At 40.7% G+C, this 19,039-nt stretch overlaps 1 protein-coding gene across 1 annotated transcript in view; it reads left to right on the forward strand.

Annotated features, from left to right (window-relative positions):
• Nucleotides 1-19,039, forward strand: part of smg1 (SMG1 nonsense mediated mRNA decay associated PI3K related kinase) — a 170,708-nt gene that overhangs the window by 141,733 nt on the left and 9,936 nt on the right. Inside the window, exons 50-57 of the mRNA XM_048609660.1 lie at nucleotides 4,178-4,334; nucleotides 4,672-4,861; nucleotides 7,479-7,948; nucleotides 8,605-8,745; nucleotides 10,098-10,250; nucleotides 11,192-11,371; nucleotides 13,325-13,552; nucleotides 17,227-17,438. Of these exons, the coding sequence (XP_048465617.1) occupies nucleotides 4,178-4,334; nucleotides 4,672-4,861; nucleotides 7,479-7,948; nucleotides 8,605-8,745; nucleotides 10,098-10,250; nucleotides 11,192-11,371; nucleotides 13,325-13,552; nucleotides 17,227-17,438 (1,731 nt within the window). The remainder of the gene's footprint in view (nucleotides 1-4,177; nucleotides 4,335-4,671; nucleotides 4,862-7,478; nucleotides 7,949-8,604; nucleotides 8,746-10,097; nucleotides 10,251-11,191; nucleotides 11,372-13,324; nucleotides 13,553-17,226; nucleotides 17,439-19,039) is intronic.

Genomic DNA, 19,039 nt, shown 5'->3' on the forward strand with positions numbered 1-19,039 from the left:
TAACCTCAACATCCGTCATGTCCCTCTCCTTGGTGAATACCGACGCAAAGTACTCATCAAGAATCTCACTCACTTTCTCTGACTCCTCACATAACTTCCCTCCTTTGTCCTTGAGTGGGCCAACCCTTTCTCTAGTTACCCTCTTGCTCCTTATGTATGAATGAAAGGCTTTGGGATTTTCCTTAACCCTGTTTGCTAAAGATATTTCATGACCCCTTTTAGCCCTCTAATTCCTTGTTTCAGATTGGTCCTACTTTCCCAATATTCTTCCAAAGCTTCGTCTGTTTTCAGTCGCCTAGACCTTATGTATGCTTCCTTTTTCCTCTTTGCCAGTCTCTCAATTTCACCTGTCATCCATGGTTCCCTAATCTTGCCCTTTCTATCCCTCATTTTCACAGGGACATGTCTCTCCTGCACTCTCATCAACCTCCCTTTAAAAGCCTCCCACATATCAAATGTGGATTTAACCTCAAACAGCTGCTCCCAATCCACATTCCCCAGCTCCTGCCGAATTTTGCTATAGTTGGCCTTCCCCCAGTTCAGCACTCTTCCTTTAGGACCACTCTCATCTTTGTCCATGAGTATTCTAAAACTTACGGAATTGTGATCACTATTCCCAAAGTAATCCCCTACTGAAACTGCCCAAATATCAGTTCACTCACCTTCCCAGAGCGCAATTCGGCTGCTCCCACTGAGCTCTGCTGCCGAAAAGAAGAAATAACCTTCCCGGCAGTCCCCTGTTCCTCGCTCCCGCTGCTGCTGCAAAATGGTTGTATGTTGTTTGTTTATTTTGTGTGGTAATGTACCACTAACTCTCGTTGCTAGCACGTGCACTTGGCTGTCGACACACAAGCAGCTGATCCTGACACCTTTCTGCTGTCTGAAAGGAACATGAGTCCCAATCCCTCCTCAGCCTGGCCAACTCCATTGATAGTTCATGGAACTTCTAATCCTAGAGACATTGTCCTGAGTCCCTGCACCAAAAGGACTGCAGCACTTTATAAAGATAGCTCACCACCACCACCCCTTTCAGGGCAATCAGTGTTGACCCAGTCAGACACTTGCATCCCAAAGGCAATTTTTTATTCAGATCACTGAAATTTGCATCACTGGTAGTCAGGATGGTTAACGTGTTTAGCATGCTTGCCTTTATTCTCAAACCTTTGAGTATAGGACTAAGGATGTCATGTTGAGATTGTATAGGATGTTGGTGAGGCCCCATCCGGAATACTGTGTGCAGTTCTGTTTACCCTGTTATAGGAAGGATACTATTAAACTGGCGAGGTTCAGAAAAGATTTACCAGGATGTTGCCAGGAATGGAGGCTTTGAGATATAAAAAGAGACTGGAAAGATTGGGAATTCTTCACAGAAGGTTGAGGGGTGACCTTGTTGAGGTTTATAAAATCATGAGGGACGTAGGTGAATGACAAGGGTCTTTTCCCTAAGTTCAAAGCTAGGCGGCATATTTCTAAGGTAAGAGGAAAATGATGTAAAAAGGATGAGGGGCAATTTTTTTTTTGGAGTCACTTGTGTATGGAATGAACTGCTAGAGAAAGTGGCGAATGCAAGTACAGTTACAACAATTAAAACAATTTGGATAAGTTCATGAATAGGAAAGGTTTAGAGGGATATGGACCAAGCACAGGCAGATGGGGCTAGTTTAGTTTAGAACATGGTCAGCATGGATCTGTTTCCGTACTGTATGACTCAATGAAAGTATGCCTAAAAGCCCTTGTAGCAGTTATAATAATTAGAAACAGTGGTTAAGGGGTTCCCAGGAGAGCCAAGCACTGATGTTTGTATTCATTTCTAAACACATAACAAACCATAATAAAAATGCAAGATGAAGCGCATCCATACGCTCTGCTTTTCAACGTCGTCTTGATAGAATGTTTTGCAGATGCTTTAATAAAGCAATACCTCAGATGAGTGTGTTAATAATAATGACTGACAATTGAATAGAACGTTTTTAGTAACAGTCAATCCGAGCATGACAGTTTAATTTACTCTCTGGTAATGTGTTTCAATTTGCATCTTTAAAACTTAACTCAGGCTTTCTGTCTACTTATGAACGAAAATATAACACCAGCTGCATTGAAAAAAATCTCTTTTTGTGACTGCTGCTGCTTGCCCTGTGTGTTTTGGTACAAATACATGGAGCTTCGATTTATTCAATGCTTGTTCAAAAGTTGGTCTTTTACACCTACTTCTAAAGTACCTCCTACATTTAGGCATGTTATGGGGCAGTCACCATTTGACTCGCTTTCTGTCTTAGGTACCTTGTTTTTTTCTCCCCATCATCCCTTCTCTGAATTACTAAAATGTTTGATTATAAGTTGTTTTTTTTAATCATGAAGAATCTGTCCTCAACCTTGTGCTGTATTTACTGTTCACTGATGCTCCATGACTTGCTGTGTATTTTATATTTGTTTTTAACGGGAAAGTGATTCCTTATGGATATTATGCTTTCATTTTTTGAAAGCTTCTCACTATTAAAATAAATAAAATCAAAATATCACGGAAGCTGATTTTTTTTTTAAAGAAAACTACTGAAAATACTCAGCAGGTCTGGCAGCACCTGTGGAGAGAAAAGCAGTTAGAGTTCGAAGTTAAGTTTTCAGAAGGAAAGTCTGTCACTTCACTGCTAATCCAAAATGTCCCTTTAAAATTAATGATGAAACTGCCTTCACTTACCTTTTATTACAATGTAAATCAACAACTTAGCAACCACAAATGTACAGCGACCTGAAAATTAAAAACTGAAAGAACTGTGGATGCAGTAAATCAGGAATAAAACCAGAAGTTGCTGGAAAAGCTCAGCAGGTCTGGTAGCATCTATTAAGGAAAGTCAGTTATGGTTTCAGGTCCGGTGACCCTTCCTCAGAACAGATGACGTGGAAATTGCTGACTTGAGTTGCTTGCTGCTCCAAAAACTTCACCATAACAGCATCTTCCAGAAAACTTGGCATTGTCATATCAGATGGGCATGGAATAACTCTATTTGGGAATTAGATTAGCTCAACTTGCCACAGAAGTGTAATTTAATTCTTAATGGCATGTTGAGCAATGTTCCCTCTAAGCTCCACAGATCCAGGGAAATAAACAAGTTGTTCATTACTTTGAAAGTTGACTGTTAAGAAAGGCTGGATAGGCTGGGATCTTTTTTCCACTGGAGCTTAGGTTAATCTTATAAAATCATGAGGGGTATAGATAGGATTAATTTTCCCTAGGATGGGGCATTTCAAGACTAGGGGGCACATTTTTTAAGGTGAGAGGGGAGAGATTTTAAAAAAGACATGAGGGACAATTTTTTTTACACAGGGTGGTTCACATGCAGAACGAACTTCCTGAGGAAGTGGTGGACGTGGGTACAATTACAATGTTTAAAAGACATTTGGATAAGTACATGAATAGGACAGGTTTGGAGGGATATAGGCCAGGAGCAGGCAGGTGGGACTAGTTTAGTTTGGCATTATGTTGAGCATGGACTGGTTGGCCTTGAAAGGTCTGTTTCCGTGCTGTATGACTCTAATTTTCACCTATGGGCAGCTTATATAATGTCCAGAGGAGTAATACCAGTCCAGAAAAAGAAGAGGATAACATAGAAAATAAGTTTTACTTGCTACTAATTCCTCTGGCACTCAAATCAACCATTATGGCATGTGAGATATTATGCATTTTCAGATATTAACTATTGCTCAATTTTATAACATTGATTTTGTTTTATTTGCTGGCCCTTTGTGCACATTCGTTCTCAAATCCATGTTTCCCCCACTTTTTTGCACATTATTTGTTGTTGAAATAACTGTTCTAACTTGCACTTCCTGCTTCAGACTCCTTCCCTCTGTAAGGATACTTCAGTCAGGTTAGATACACACTTGCTGTGCCCAAACAGTCCCTCTAGAGGGCACCACACTTTCACATTTCTAATAACTGCAGTGTCGAGTGCAAAATTTGAGGCATGCAAGTTATTTCATAGATCACAGAATCCCTACAGTGTGGAAACAGGCCCTTCAGCCCAACAAGTCAAACTGACCCTCAGAGCATCCCACCCAGACCTGTCCCCCTATAACCCACCTAATCTACACATCCCTGAACACTATGGGCAACTTAGCATGGCCAATCCACCTAACCTGATTTCTTCAGACTTCATATTTGCTCTGTTTATTCCTATAGAATGCTGCGTGCCCAGTATACTGAATTGATTCAGCCAAGAAGTGTGGATGTTCCAGTGGAAGAGACGCCTAAAATGTCAGCTGGGCAGATGTTACTTGTTGCTTTTGATGGGATGTTTGCCCAAGTGGAAATTGCATTTGGTTTATTAATTGAGAAGGTAATATGTTTGCATAGTTTATATTATGTAACCTCAAATTCATGTGCATTTATTGTGTAGATGTGGTTTAATTTGTCCACACTCTGGAAATGTGGTTGAATTGTAACTTTTTTTGTACCTTCAGCTGTCTGTACTCGAGTCATGTTGTTCAATTTTGTAAAAATGTACATTAATTTAAGACATAATTTTATAAGCCCCTTATGCCGATGACAGTATTTAAAACACTGAACTATTTCCTTCATGTACAATACAGGTTGTTAAAGTCACAATATAATTTTAGCAGGGTGCAACATGTATTGATCTCTTATTTCCAACTATATAATGATTATTCCTGTAGTTGAACAAGATGGAGGTGCCATTGGCATGGCGGAAGATTGACATTATCAGAGAGGCCCGCAGTACCCAGGTCAATTTCTTTGACGATGACAATCACAGATTAGTGTTGGAAGAGATCTTCTTTCTGAAACGACTGCAAACTATAAAGGAATTCTTCCGACTTTGTGGTACTTTTGCTCATACGTTATCAGGTAATACTTAAAAGTCTTAATTGTTACACGATATATCAAAAGTTTGTTCTTGCTGTCTGTGAAGGAATAACTTTGAGATGTATAAGAATGATTTCCATTCTGGTTGAGTTACATGGTTACTTTTGGAGCCTGAGCTGTTTCAGCAAGCTGTCTCCGCAATTCGTGTAGACATGGGTACTAAGGTTTGGTTCTGTTGTACAACACACAGCTTTGAGTAAAATTGTGTTCCTTATCCCTTTTCCATATTGATAATTTGCAATTTCTTTTACAGCAACAAAATTAATAAATTGTGTGTATATGATCGTATTGAATAATGTAATTAACTGAAGTGACAGTTTAGTTGTTTAAGAATGAATTGCCAAAGTTTGAATTGACTTTTAAATGTAGCACATGCTTAATTAACTTAAGATTCATAGTGCTGTACAGCTTAGAAGCAGACCCTTTGGCCCAGCTCATCTATGCCAACCAGACGTTCTAAATTAATCTAGTCCCATTTGCCAGCATTTGGTCCATATCCCTGTAAACCCTTCCTTTTATGTACCCATCCAGATGCCTTTCAAATGTTGTAATTGTACCAGCCTCCTCCACTTCATCTGGCAGCTCATTCCATACACGCACCACCCACTGCGTGAAAAAGTTGCCCGTTAGGTCCCCTTTAAATCTTTCCCCTCTCACCTTAAAACTATGCCCTCTAGTTTTGGACTCTACCACCCCGGGGAAAACACTTTGGCTATTCACCCTATCCATGCCCCTCATGATTTTATAAACTTCTATAAGGCAGCCCCTTGGCTCCAGGGAAAATAGCGCCAGCCTATTTGATCTCTTTCTATGGCTCAAACCCTCTAACCCTGGTCACAGAATGACTTTTGTCGGAGGTGAAGGTTACATTTTTTATTGTACTTTTACCATCTACTTCAGTAATTAGTAGCCATGTACATAACAATAGGATGATTATTGCTCCACCCAAAGGTATCATCTGAATGATGTGTCTATGCATCTTCTATTTTATACCTGGCACTCTTTGTTCGAAGGTTGGACATGCAGCTGTTGCAGCTAAACTTGCACAGCAGCATCTTAGAATTTGCCGCAAGTTTCCAAAGGCATGGTAAACCATAAAAAATAGGAGCAGAACTAAGCCATTCAGCTAATCGAGCCTGCTCTGCCATTTCATCGTGCTGATATGTTTGTCAACCCCATTCTCCTGCTTTTCCCTGTAACCCTTCATCCTCTTACCTATCTATCTAGAACCTGTTTATCTTTGTTGTCAATACATTCAATAACTTGGCCTTCCCAAGGGCACAGCCTCAGTGTCCTAGTCTGTCCGACTATTGGAAACATCATCTCCATGTCCATTCTATCCAGGCCTCTCGGTATTCTGTAAGTTACAGTCAGATTCCCTCATCCTTCTAAACTCCCAATTATAGACCCAGAATCCTCAACAACTACTCGTATGACGAACCCTTCATCCCCAGGATTGACCCCCTCCAGCGCCAGCACATCCTTGGATTTGGGGCCCAAAACTGCTCGATTCCAAATGCGGTCTGACCAGAGCCTTAAAAAGCCTCAGCAGTGCATCTCTGCTCTTGCGTTCTAGCCCTCTTGAAATGAATTCTAGCATTGCATTTGCCTCCCTGGCTGCCAACTGAACCTGCATGGTTAACCTTAAGAGAATCCTGAACTAGGACTCCTAAGTTCCTTTGAGCTTCAGACGTCCAAAGCCTTTCCTCATTTAGGAAATAGTCTGTGCCTCTATTCTTCTTCCGAAAGTGCATAACCCCTCACTTTCTGACATTGTATTCCATCTGCCACTTCTTTACCTATTCTTCCAGCCTGTCCAAGTCCTTCTGCAGCCTCCCCACTTCCTCAACACTACCCTGTCCCTCCACCTAGCTTTGTGTCATCTGTAAGCGTAGCAACAATGCCCTCAGTTCCTTCATCCAGATTGTTGATGTATAATGTGAATAGTTGTGGTCCCAACACAGACCCCTGAGGAACTCCATTAGTCACTGGCTGCCATCCTGAAAAAGACCCTTTTATCTCTAGAGATAACACAGTGGTGGAGCTGGAGGAGCACAGCAGGCCAGGCAGCATCAGAGGAGCAGGAAAGTTGACGTTTCGGGTTGGGACCCTTCTTCAGAAATTTCTGCCTGGCCTGCCGTGTTCCTCCAGCTCCACACTGTGTTATCTCTGACTCCAGCATTGGCAGTTCTTACTATCTCTATCTGTAGTCTGGTTACTGTCAGTCAGCTAATCCTCAGTCCATCCCCAAGCACTGTGGGCTGTTATCTTATTTAGCAGCCTCATGTGTGACACCTAATATGTTTAACAAATGCATTTATTTTTCAGTTGCCATGAATTCTAATTCCTTTTTGTTTGACAAATAAATCTTAAAGGAATTCAAATTAATTTTACGGGCCTGCACTGAAAAATATCCCACTTCCCTCCTGAAAAAGAGTGATACCCAAAACGTTGATTGCTCCTTTCCTCCAGATGCTGTCTGGCCTGCTGTGTTCTTGCAATCTCCTGTTTGTCTACCTTGGATTCCAGCATCTGCAGTGTTTCTTTTTGTCTCTATATTTGTAATTGCTCTAATGTCATACTTTGTTTTCTTTTCCAGGGGCTATTCCTCTCGATGATCCCAGTTCATTGAATGGTCCTGTGCCAATGGTTAATGTAAAATCCATGTACAGAAGTTCCTGCTTCAGCGAAGATCAAATGGCCAAGCCAATAAAGGCCTTTACAGCAGACTTTGTAAGACAACTTTTGATTGGTCTGCCAACCCAAGCCCTTGGCTTAACTCTTTGCAGTTACATCAGTGCCCTTGGTGTGGACATTATTGCTCAGGTAGAAGCCAAAGACTTTGGTGCTGAAAGCAAGGTCTCTGTGGATGACCTTTGTAAGAAAGCAGTGGAACACAATATTCAGGTTGGCAGATTTTCGCAGTTAGTTATGAACAGAGCCACCGTTCTGGCCAGCTCATATGACACTGCTTGGAAAAAACATGACCTGGTTCGCAGGTTAGAGACAAACATTGCATCTTGTAAGACCAGTTTTCAGAGGGTGCAGATACAGATTGCAATGTTTCAGGTAAGCTCTTGATTTATGTTTTTACTTTTTTTTGTTTAAAGTAAAAGCAAAGTATAGGGAGTACCCATTGTTTGAACTATCTCCTTTTTGCCATTTTTGTTTGAAAAATGTCCAGTTTCATGCACACTTGCAGCTGTTAAACTCCATCTTCCGCTGCATTTAGCTGACTTCATAAACATCAAACATGAAGAGTATTCCTCTGCTACAACAGAACAACTTGACCCTCTGAAACTCTTCTGTAAAAGATTTGTATTCCCATTTCTGACGTGTACTATCTCAGGCGGCTCTTGATTATTCCTCAAACTAATTTGAAATTAGATCAACCGTGTTTGAGCAGTTCCCTATAAATTATTGGAGTAGGCTAACAATGAGGTAGATTCTTTTGAGAGATGTCCAGATCGGAGTTAGTTTTCTTCTTTAAGATTGAAATTATGTATGCATTTAGAAATAATTTTTAAAAACCCTACTTGCTGTCCTCCTTTACATTAATGTAAGATCACTGTTGAGTACTCAGCATTAGAAATTTTTCCATACATTTGAACATCTTGCATAAAGATGCAAACTCGTTAACAGCAATATTCTCTATATTTTTATATTTTATGTTCATATAGTGAGTAATTGATCTGTGCTGAATATTGTTCCATTCATTCTAACAGTGGCAGCATGAAGATATTCTCATCAATAGAACCCAGCCTATTTCGACAGTTACACCTCCACCTCGCTCAGGCATTCTATCTAATATGAAAAAGAAACTGCACGCACTTAGTCAGCTGGAGGTTTCCATTGCTACCGTACAGGTAAATGACTGTCTTTGTGGCACAGGCAGGATACGTTTCCCTATTGTGACTGTCAGTCAAAGCTGAACGACTTAGTAAAGTAACCGTTATCTGAGATAACAAGGTGGAGAGCTGGATGAACACAGCAGGCCAAGCAGCATCAGAGGAGCAGGAAAGCTGACGTTTCGGGTCTAGACCCTTCTTCAGAATTTTACACCTTGTTATCTTAGATTCTCCAGCGTCGGCAGTTCCTACTACCTCTGTAACCGTTATCTGATATCATTTTGTCATATTATCATGGGTGGATGGAGATGTTGGCTTGTGTGTGCAGGCTAGCAATGAGCCTTCAGCATTGCTGGCCAGTGTTGACCTTTTTGTTACACACAGTTTGATACAGTTGCAAATCTATTTACGGTTTAGAATAAATAGCTCAAGCACACATTGTTGAAGATGTGGTCTTTATAAATGACATAGATTTGACACAATCGAAATCAGGGTGGCTTACAAAGCAGCTGTTGTTGGGATGCAAAAGATTCCTTTACGACAAAATGGGGATTTTTAAAAGAATATAGAACAGTACAGCACAGCACGGTACAGTCCCTTCAGCCCACGATGTTGTTCTGACCTATTATCCTACTAAGATTAAACTACCCTGAATACCCTAAATTATACTATCATCCATGTGCCTATCCAAGAGTCGCTTAAATGTCCCTAATGTATCTGACTCCACTACCACTGCTGGCAGCGCATTCCATCCACTCACCACTCTCTCTGTGAAGAACCTACTTCTGACATCTCCCCTATACCTTCCTCCAATCACCTTAAAATTATGCCCCTCGTAATAGTCATTTCTGTCCTGGGGAAAAAGTCTCTGGCTATCCTATCCACTCTATCCATGCCTCTCATCATCTTGTAAACCTCTAAGTCACCTCTCATCCTTCTTCGCTCCAATAAGAAAAGACCTAGCTCCCCCAACCTTTCCTCTAAGACCTGCCCTCCAGTCCAGGCATCATCCTGGTAAATCTCCTCTGCACCCTCTCTAAAGCTTCCACATCCTTCCTATAATGAGGTTTCCAGAACTGAACACACTATTCCACTTCAAGAACACAATATTTATCACTTCAAGATAGAAATCCTGAAGTGAGTAACCATGGGTCAAAGCTTGCCAAGCCAAATGAAGTTATCCAGGACTAGAGGCTCTGTTATTGCCTCAGTTATAGAAATTTAAAGACATTTGTGTTCTTTAAATTTCAGTGATGAAATATTTGCCATTTCTTGTCATTTTTTTATTAGCTGCCTAGAAGTATGCTGGTATAAAAATGACCAAAGCTTATCACTTAATCGTTTTATCTAACAAATATTTAACCCCACAGGAAAAGTTGGCAGCTTTAGAAGCTAGCATTGAGCAGCGTTTGAAATGGGCTGGTGGGGCTAATCCTGCTTTGGCTCCTGTTCTGCAAGATTTTGAGGCTACTATCACTGAAAGGAGGAATGTGGTCATGAAGGAAAGTCAACGAGCAAACCAAGTATGTATGACGTTGTTCAAGAGTCATTAGAAAAGCTAAAACTGCATTTTGACTTAAGCCAAGATGGTGTTTGAATATTTTGAGTGATTTACATCAGCATTGCTTCTTGAGTGTTTCCTGTGCTGTAAGGGCGCACACTGCTTTCTTTCCCCATTTTTGGCTCTGTGTGTCTTTTGACAACTCATCAGAAAAATTTAAAGCTAATATTTGTTTGAGATATTTATTATCCATCCCTAATTGCCCTGAAGACAGTGATGGTGAACTACCACCTGAACCTAAGTGCACCCACAGAACTCTTTTTGGGAGGGAATTGCACGACTTTGACCCAATGAACCTGAAATATCCGCAAATTGGTTCCATCTCTGGATGGTTTTTGGCTTGGAGGGGACCTTCCTGTGCATGTGCCACCTTTTGTCTTTTTAGGTGGTAGAAATTAATGGTTGGAAGGCGCTGTTGAAAGAGTCTTTGCAAGTTGCTACACACTGCTGCCACTGTCTCTGGTGGAGTGAGCCAATGGTGAAGGTGTTAATTGGGGTGCCAGTTAAGTGTACTGATTGAGTGTTGTTGGAGCTGCACCCATCCAGGCAAGTGGAGAGTATTCCATCACACTCCTGACTTGTGCCTTGTGGATGGTGGATAGGCTTTGGGGGTTCAGGAGGTGAGTTACTCAATGCAGGATTCCTAGCCTCTGGCCTGCTTTGGTAGCCGCAGTATTTATATGGCTGGTTTGGTTAAGTTTCTAGCCAGTTGTAACCTCCAGGAGGATGTTAATGGGCTTTCGATGGAAGATGGTTAAATGCGCTCTCTACGGCATTTGTGTGGCTTGAATATTATTTGCCACTTAACAACCCAAACCTGTAGCTTTCCAAAAATGGACTTTTGCTTAAAAGAATCAAGGATTTCCTCTTTAGCATTGTTAATAATGTTTCCCATTTCTTCAGGTGACTTTCCTCTGTAGCACAATACTTCATTTTGAAAGCTTGCGAACCAGGACACCAGAAGCCTTGAGTTTGGATGCAGCGTTGTTTGACTTAATTAAGCGGTGCCAACAGATGTGTTCATTTGCATCACAATTTAGCAGTTCAGTCTCAGATCTTGAACTCCGCCTGCTTAAACGTTTGGTGAGTTGAAAAGAATTTTTTGTTCCAGTAACTCTGTAGCGTGTAACTGGTTCCATCTCTGGATGGTTTTTAGCTTGGAGGGGAATTTCCTGTGCATGTGCTGCCTTTGTCCTTTTAGGTCATAGAAGTTACTGTTGGAGCCTTGGTGAGTTACTGCAGTGCATCTTGTAGTTGCTACACACTGCTGCAACTGTGTGTCTATTGTGAAGGTGTGCATCTTCACAAATAATCAATTTCATTTAATAAATATTTTTGAAATGTGGTCATGTATTGCACAGATCCCCATTTAAGGAAAACCACTGTAGTTGAAACTTTCTAAAGCTGTTGGTTGATGGTAACATTCATGAGCCTTGACACATTTTAGATGCTGTTGAGGCATGCATATTAGAATTCAGATGATAATTAAATATTTCATGCAAACAGCCTACTTTATGAAGCTCTCAAATGTCATTCCTTTATGATAAAAGTTGCTGCATTTTAAAGAATGTGTTGTAACTTGAGATATTTGACATTATATATCTCTTTGCTTTATTCTTTCACTGCCCCCGGTTTCCCAGCTACCTAAATGATCCCTCCACTCCTCTGCCCATCCATGTTTGGCAGAGAGCAACAGTACCTGACCTGTCATTTTTCTACCAATTGTTATCATATCTTGAACAGCACATGAAGAATAACTAGATAATGCTTCACTTCCTCTTCAGTTTCTCTTACCTCCCCTCCTCTTTGTGTTTATTAGCATGATTGGGAATTTGTGTGGCTGGTTTGTGATCAACACAGACTCAGGATTTTTGTGCCAATGCCATGCAACACTGAGGTTTTGAAATATTTATGGCAACACCCTGACTCTCTCACTCTCCTCTTGATCCTTGGCTTCTACAAAACACTTGAGCAACAGCAGCATCCTCTTCCACAACTCTCATGGTGTTGCATTGCTAGACTCCATGTGTAATTTCAGAGCATCTCGATCGTAGCTTTACAGCACCTCTTAGTAGTTGTACCCTACATCAGAAGTTGTCTGCAAATTTAGAAATAGCGTGTTTGATTCCAAAGTCTGAATTGATTTGTATATTGTGAATAAGAGCAGCCCAAGCACAGGTCCTTTGGATCACTTTCCACCTTCTGCCAGTCTGAATCGCAGCTCTTTGCCTGTAGTCTGAAAGCAGGGAATGGGTTAGTTAGCTATCATTCCACTACTTGTTCCCTGTCTCAACATGCTTTAGTATTATTAATGGGAAAGAGAGAAAGGAGACTTGATTTAATCTAAACTTTAAAGTTAGTTCAGCTTGGTATTTATTCATCTTGTGCTCTACAGGAGAGTTACACAAACTTTTTATCTTTGGGCTACACCAATTTGTAACCATTTGCGTGTGGGTTAAAACAAAGTTTTAAATCTGTGCTTATTAACCTGCATTTATTACAAACCTCTCATTCTCACCAGTACTGTGATTTAGGATTAACACTGGCGTAATGCAGCAACGTGAGAATAACACCTTCCACACCTTCCCACACAACATTCCAACTGATCTAATCAATAAATCGTGAGCTAAGATTTGACAGCCAGTCATCTGGGAGCATTAATGTTGCCCATAGCTTGCTTAGATATAAATTTACATCTACAAACTAAGTAGAATATAAGTTTCATGTTTCCTTGTTTCTATGTATATCCATTTCAGCCCAACCAATCCATATCTTTGTTTATCTTCACTTAAATTCCCGCCTGCTTGTTTCATTATCTGGAACTAGGATTGAAGCATTGTAGCAGCATAATATAATCTACATGCTGTCAGCAACGATGCACAACAATGAGGTTTTGGAGACCTGAGTTTAAAATGTTGTTGCACTGATTAACTGCAGCAGCTGATTCTGGAAGTGAAGTCTCACACATAAATGGAAATGAGATTATAAATACCCAAAACAGCAGAAATAGAGTGTAATGCTTACTATTTCTTTCAGGCTTCCAGTCTTGAACATCCCATAGGAAGTTCTGAATGGCTTTCGTCTGCGCACAAACAACTGACTCAAGATATGTCAACCCAGAGGGCAGTGCAGTCTGAGAAGGAGCAACAGATTGAAGCAGTTTGTGAAACAATACAGACGCTAGTGGATAACATTAAAACTGTGCTTACTGGCCATAACAAACTATTGGCAGATGTTAAACACCTACTTAAAGCAATGGCAAAGGTAATGATCTCATTTCAATTTTTTTTGGGTGGGGGGGAAATGGCTGATTTGGCTTTCAAATTTTATTTCTACTTTCATGGTCGGCTGACTATTTTACTTGTAATCTCCCTATCTGACTTAACTTGGGTTTTTCCAGAAGGTCTGTGGGGTTTATGTTTATGTTTTCCATTCTTTCTTTAAAAAATTAATGTATTTTGCTAACTATTCACAGAAATATGTAGTGGCGGTCTATTGGTTCTGTAGGTTAATAGATATCAAATATTACAATGAAAGATGTGAGGTAGTGGTGCATGGTTGTAGGAACCTCTTCCAAGTTGAGTGTTGTAGATATTGACAATACTGATTTTGATTTTGTTTTGGATTGTTGGGATTGGGCTTCCTTTATAAGTGGAGGATCAACTTGTAATAAGTGTTGGGTAAGTTCACAGTGGAAAAATCATACCAGATCTCGAGACAGCCAGTATCGTTGCCTAAACCGCCTTTCTTACTGCATACTTTGAGAATTTGATACTATTTTGATAACTTCTTTGATAGTTTAGAATGAAGATGATCTGAACCATTTGACAAACCTTGTGGTTCACTCTGTAGAGTGTTTCCCGGACCTGATTGGTTTCAGCACCTTAGTTTCAGGTGATCAAACCATCCACCTTTCCAGGAGAGTGGGTCATCACTCACTTTCAAATTTGGTAAATGAGTAATCAGCTATTTGCCCAAATGTTAGACAGAACATGACAGATGAAATTAGGCTGGAATTCAGTCAGGCCAATAGTGTTCTCATCTCACCTCTTGGAGAATTGATGGGGAAGGTGGGGAAGGAGAGACCCAATGGAGCAGAGTGCCTGCCAGGTTCTCAATCTTCCCTACAAGTGTCAGAAATGCAGCCAACTAGCAGCTGTTCACTGCCACCAGCAAGAGTGCTGGTTGCTGGCAGCACTGCACTCAGCCAGTCGCAGAAAGGCCCTACCCATGGTGGAGTGGGTGCACCAGGGCTGCAAGGACAAGGATGGCTGTTGGTGACTGTCCTTCTGCTTGATCCCAGGTTCCCTGACTTGGTCATCAAGTCCCTGTTGGTGAGGTCCCCACCCCCTCCAGGAGGCTGATGACAAGCTGGATAGATTTTGCTGGGCTACCTTCCGAGGCTCATGGTCATACAGTACAGAAGAGGCCCTTCAGTCCATCAAATCTGTCTGAAAATTACACTACTGCTTACACTAGCCCTACTTTCGTGCACTAGGCCCACAACCTTTTGAGACCTGTGCGGCCTCCCTTTAACCACCGGAGGCACCACTATATTGTAGTGGCCTCAAGTCTAATGCATGTCAATGGATCATTAATGAGCCTGACTACATCCCCTCTCTAGTGGATTCCAGTGTTAGCCTCTTCCATCCTGTGGCCTGTTTGGGGACATTATCCTAAGACAGGAGGCTGACACAGGATATCTCGCTGTTAAGTGGGCCCGATTGCATTGTCCCCACCATGATGGCCTGCACTGCATCCAGCCCTTAATTTTTGCATATCACTAAACGTTTCACCAGTCATTTAAACTTTAACCCTGTTCCAACCACCCCTACCTCCATTCCAGTTATATACATAAGATCACATTTGTGGAAGTGGTCTGAATTCATTTGCTTGTGTTTGCAGATGCAACAAGTGAAAGTTAATCTTTTGGAGATAGTAGGAACTGCCGATGCTGGAGAATCTGAGATAACAAGGTGTAGAGCTGGATGAACAGAGCAGGCCAAGCAGCATCAGGGGAGCAGGAAAGCTAACGTTTTGGGTCTGGACCCTTCTTCAGAAACGTCAGCTTTCCTGCTTCTCTAATGCTGCTTGGCCTACTGTGTTCATCCAGCTCTACACCAAAGCTAATCTTTTACTACTTAAAGATTTGCATGTGAATTTGTAGTCGTAGTTAAAGTTTTGTCTTTTCTGTAAAGCACACATTTATGATCTAAGTTGCCGCTAAATGTTATGGACCAGGCCAGACCCCCCATCAAAATATTCGAAGTAGCCTAGACCCTAACTTCTTTTTATTTTAAAAGTAGATGTGAAGTGGGTGTTCCAGGTGTGATGCAGTTGGTCAAACTACCCGGTTTTAAACAAAACAGAATCTATTTAAACACTATAGTTGAGACCCAAACAAAAGAAAGCAGAATTTAGAAAACTTAATTATTGGAAAACTTCACCAATCTGATACAGCAACTCAGCTATGTAACTGTTCCAATATAGTAACATCCCATAAGCAAGCCCCTTGCAAAAAGATAAATTCAAACATAGATTCTTATAGGCAGGAAGGAACAATATCCAGAGAGAGCCAGTTTGGAATCATTTACTGAAGCTTGCAACCATTCTAGTACTCAAAACATATTTTGTGACTGCTACAGGTTTTTAAAAACGAGACTCTGAAACCCTGAACTGGGAGAACTGGCCATTTCCCTTCCGTTGTTAAACTGTTTTAGCTTTCTAGGTCCCTAGACTCCTTGGCACCTCTGACTTTCAAGAAAAACCCAGGTCAAAATAACCTTTTTAAAGTGACAGCATCATCATACTGTTTATCCTTTAGCCTTTATGTTTATATATGTGTTTAGCCTTTATGCTTTGCTGTATTTGTACTTAATTCGATCAAGGTTTTGATCCTCTGACTTTGACTTTGTTTCAGAATTGAGACAGTGGTAATAGCTGTTTTTCAGATTGTGAGTTTACACCCAATGGCTAAAATGCACACACTTTGCCTTCTCACTCGCATTTTTGTAAATCCACAGGCAAATCCGGATTAAGCAGTTAGGTTTTCAGCGAATTCCTAAAGGGATTTTTTTAAATGCAAAGAAAGGACCTTATTCTGTTCAGCATTTGGATTAAGCTTGTGGAACAGGAGGACTGTTGCTTCATGCTGGATCAAGTAGGAAGTGAGATTGTTCCAAAGAAATTTTTAAAAATATTGACCAAAATATCTCATGAGAAACCTGGACAGAAGAACCTGAGATTTAGACAACTTCCTTTTCAAGCTGACTTGGTTAGTTGTAGCCCAAGAGTCTGTAGACACCTGAGAACCATCTAGTGCTGTATCACACACGTTCATAGTTGCAGCGATACCAACGTCCTGTTAACAGCTGAACTGGCCAGTAGTTCAGTAATCCTATCAGCAATGACAGAAAAATAGAATTTGGCATTCTCTGTAAAATCGTACTTTGATTTCAGCTATGACCACATAATCTCCAACAGTCATTCTAATTGCATCTGTAATGAGCACTGCTGGTTTTGTGTTAATGGGTTCCTCTCTCCATGAACTGGACTGTGAGGAAAGCTAATTCCACATTCCAGACTTCTTGCTCACATAGGGAGAATTTAGTTCATTTTGTCTTGATTTGAAAGTGCTTTCAACTCGGGTGTCCGCTGTGTGCAAACTAACTGGCCATGTATCTCTTGGTATCCCATTTTTTTTTGGAAAGAAATTTCTGTTCATTGTCAATGTCCATTGCTGGATTTTTTGATAATCGAGTTTCTCAGCATGTAAGCACAATAGTTTCCTAAAGTGATCAGCCATTGCAATCATTTGGTAAAATGTTTTTAGTTCTGTTGTACAAATGATTGGAACTGGCAGCAAATATATCTAACATGGCGAAACACTCTTGTGAAAAGAAAATAATGTTTTCTCATTTCTTCGCACCCATTAAAAGGATGAAGAAGCAGCTCTAGGAGACAATGAAGATGTCCCCTATGAGGACAGTGTGCGTCAGTTTTTAGCTGAATACAAGTCTTGGCAGGATAACATCCAAACTGTGCTGTTCACAATAGTGCAGGCCATGGGACAGCTCCGAAGTCAGGAACATGTTGAAATGCTACAGGAGATTACGCCAACTCTAAAGGAAATGAAATCTCAGAGCCTAAAGTAAGGAAGATATTAAAATTACTACAAGTTATACAACTTGTCTTGGCCCTTTTGGTTTTACCAACCTCCAGTAAAGCTTTAAAGAACTGTCCTTCGATACCAGTCATGAATGTGCAGTGAACAGTTGAGTACTAATTTTGAGGAAATGCATGAAATGAAGATGTCCAAAAGTTGGCCATTTGGATATTGCTTTACACAGATCACTGTCTTGAACCTGATTTTCAGTTGTTTGTATCAGGGTGAAATAGTTGCAATGAATTTTTAAGATCTTTATTTTTAAAGCTTTTTAAATCTTCCATAATTTTTTCACCACTGGGCACTCGTGCTAACTTGCCTCAATTTACCTTCTCTTGGTTTGTCATGCATAGTTGATTTGTTTAAGTTCATGCCCTTCAAATATTTTTACATGACCCAGAGCACAATATTTTCAAAAGGTTTGTGTACAGCCTGCACAGAACTTTTAGTTTACAACATGGCTGTGCAGCTTACTGGAAACTATTATACCCAGTCTCTTGAGTAACGTTGAATGTTGCAGTAATATGTTAACTAGTATTCAAAAATTATATTGACGTAGTTCAGTTAAGAATGTTTAACTATAAATTATAAAATACTGAACCACTGGTGCCAATGCCATTGCCTACCATTTTTATGTTGGAGCATTTTTCCATAATTGGGTCTGTATTTGTCCATAATTTTGCATGTCAATTTGCATGACTTTTTCTTTTATCCTATCCGTCCTGAACGCAGTGATCTAATTGCATTTAGTTCAGTGTGCATCTTCAGTCTACTTCACCCACACCTTTGAACATCGCGAATGGCCTTTAAACAGTTCATCCTTTTAGGGTATCATCAACAGGCTATTTTCCTCATTTAAGGCTACCTGTATGAAAATAGCCAGATCCATTGGGACTGAGTAGAAATTGTCAGCTTGCTATCCATATTGTATCTTTCAATTTTAATGTACAGAAACTCATGGAGAGAAAAAGATCCTTTTTTCTTGGTGTGTGTTGGTTGGGTTGCTGCCAGGAACATAAGAACATAAGCACTAGGAGCAGGAGTAGGCCGTCCGGCCCCTCGAGCCTGCTCCGCCATTCAATAAAATCATGGCTGATCTTTTCGTGGACTCAGATCCACTTACCCATGTTCTCACCGTAACCCTTAATTCCTTTATTGTTCAAAAAAAATCTACCTTAAAAACGTTTACTGAAGTAGCGTCAACTACTTCACTGGGCAAGGAATTCCATAGATTAACAACCCTCTGGGTGAAGAAGTTCCTTCTCAATTCAGTCCTAAATCTGTTCCCTCTAATCTTGAGGCTATGCCCTCTTGTCCTAGCTTCACCTGCCAGTGGAAACATCCTCTCTACTTCTATCTTATCTATTCTCTTCATAATTTTATATGTTTCTATAAGATCCCCCCCCACTCAATCTTCTGAATTCCAATGAATATAATCCCAATCGACTCAGTCGCTCCTCATAAGCCAACCCCCTCAACTCTGGAATCAACCTAGTGAACCTCCAGTGCCAATACATCCTTTCTCAAGTAAGGAGACCTAAACTGCACACAGTACTCCAGGTGTGGCCTCACCAGCACCTTGTACA

This window comes from Rhincodon typus, chromosome 21 (assembly GCF_021869965.1).
Source record: "Rhincodon typus isolate 14 chromosome 21, sRhiTyp1.1, whole genome shotgun sequence".
Taxonomy (NCBI): Eukaryota; Metazoa; Chordata; class Chondrichthyes; order Orectolobiformes; family Rhincodontidae; genus Rhincodon; species Rhincodon typus.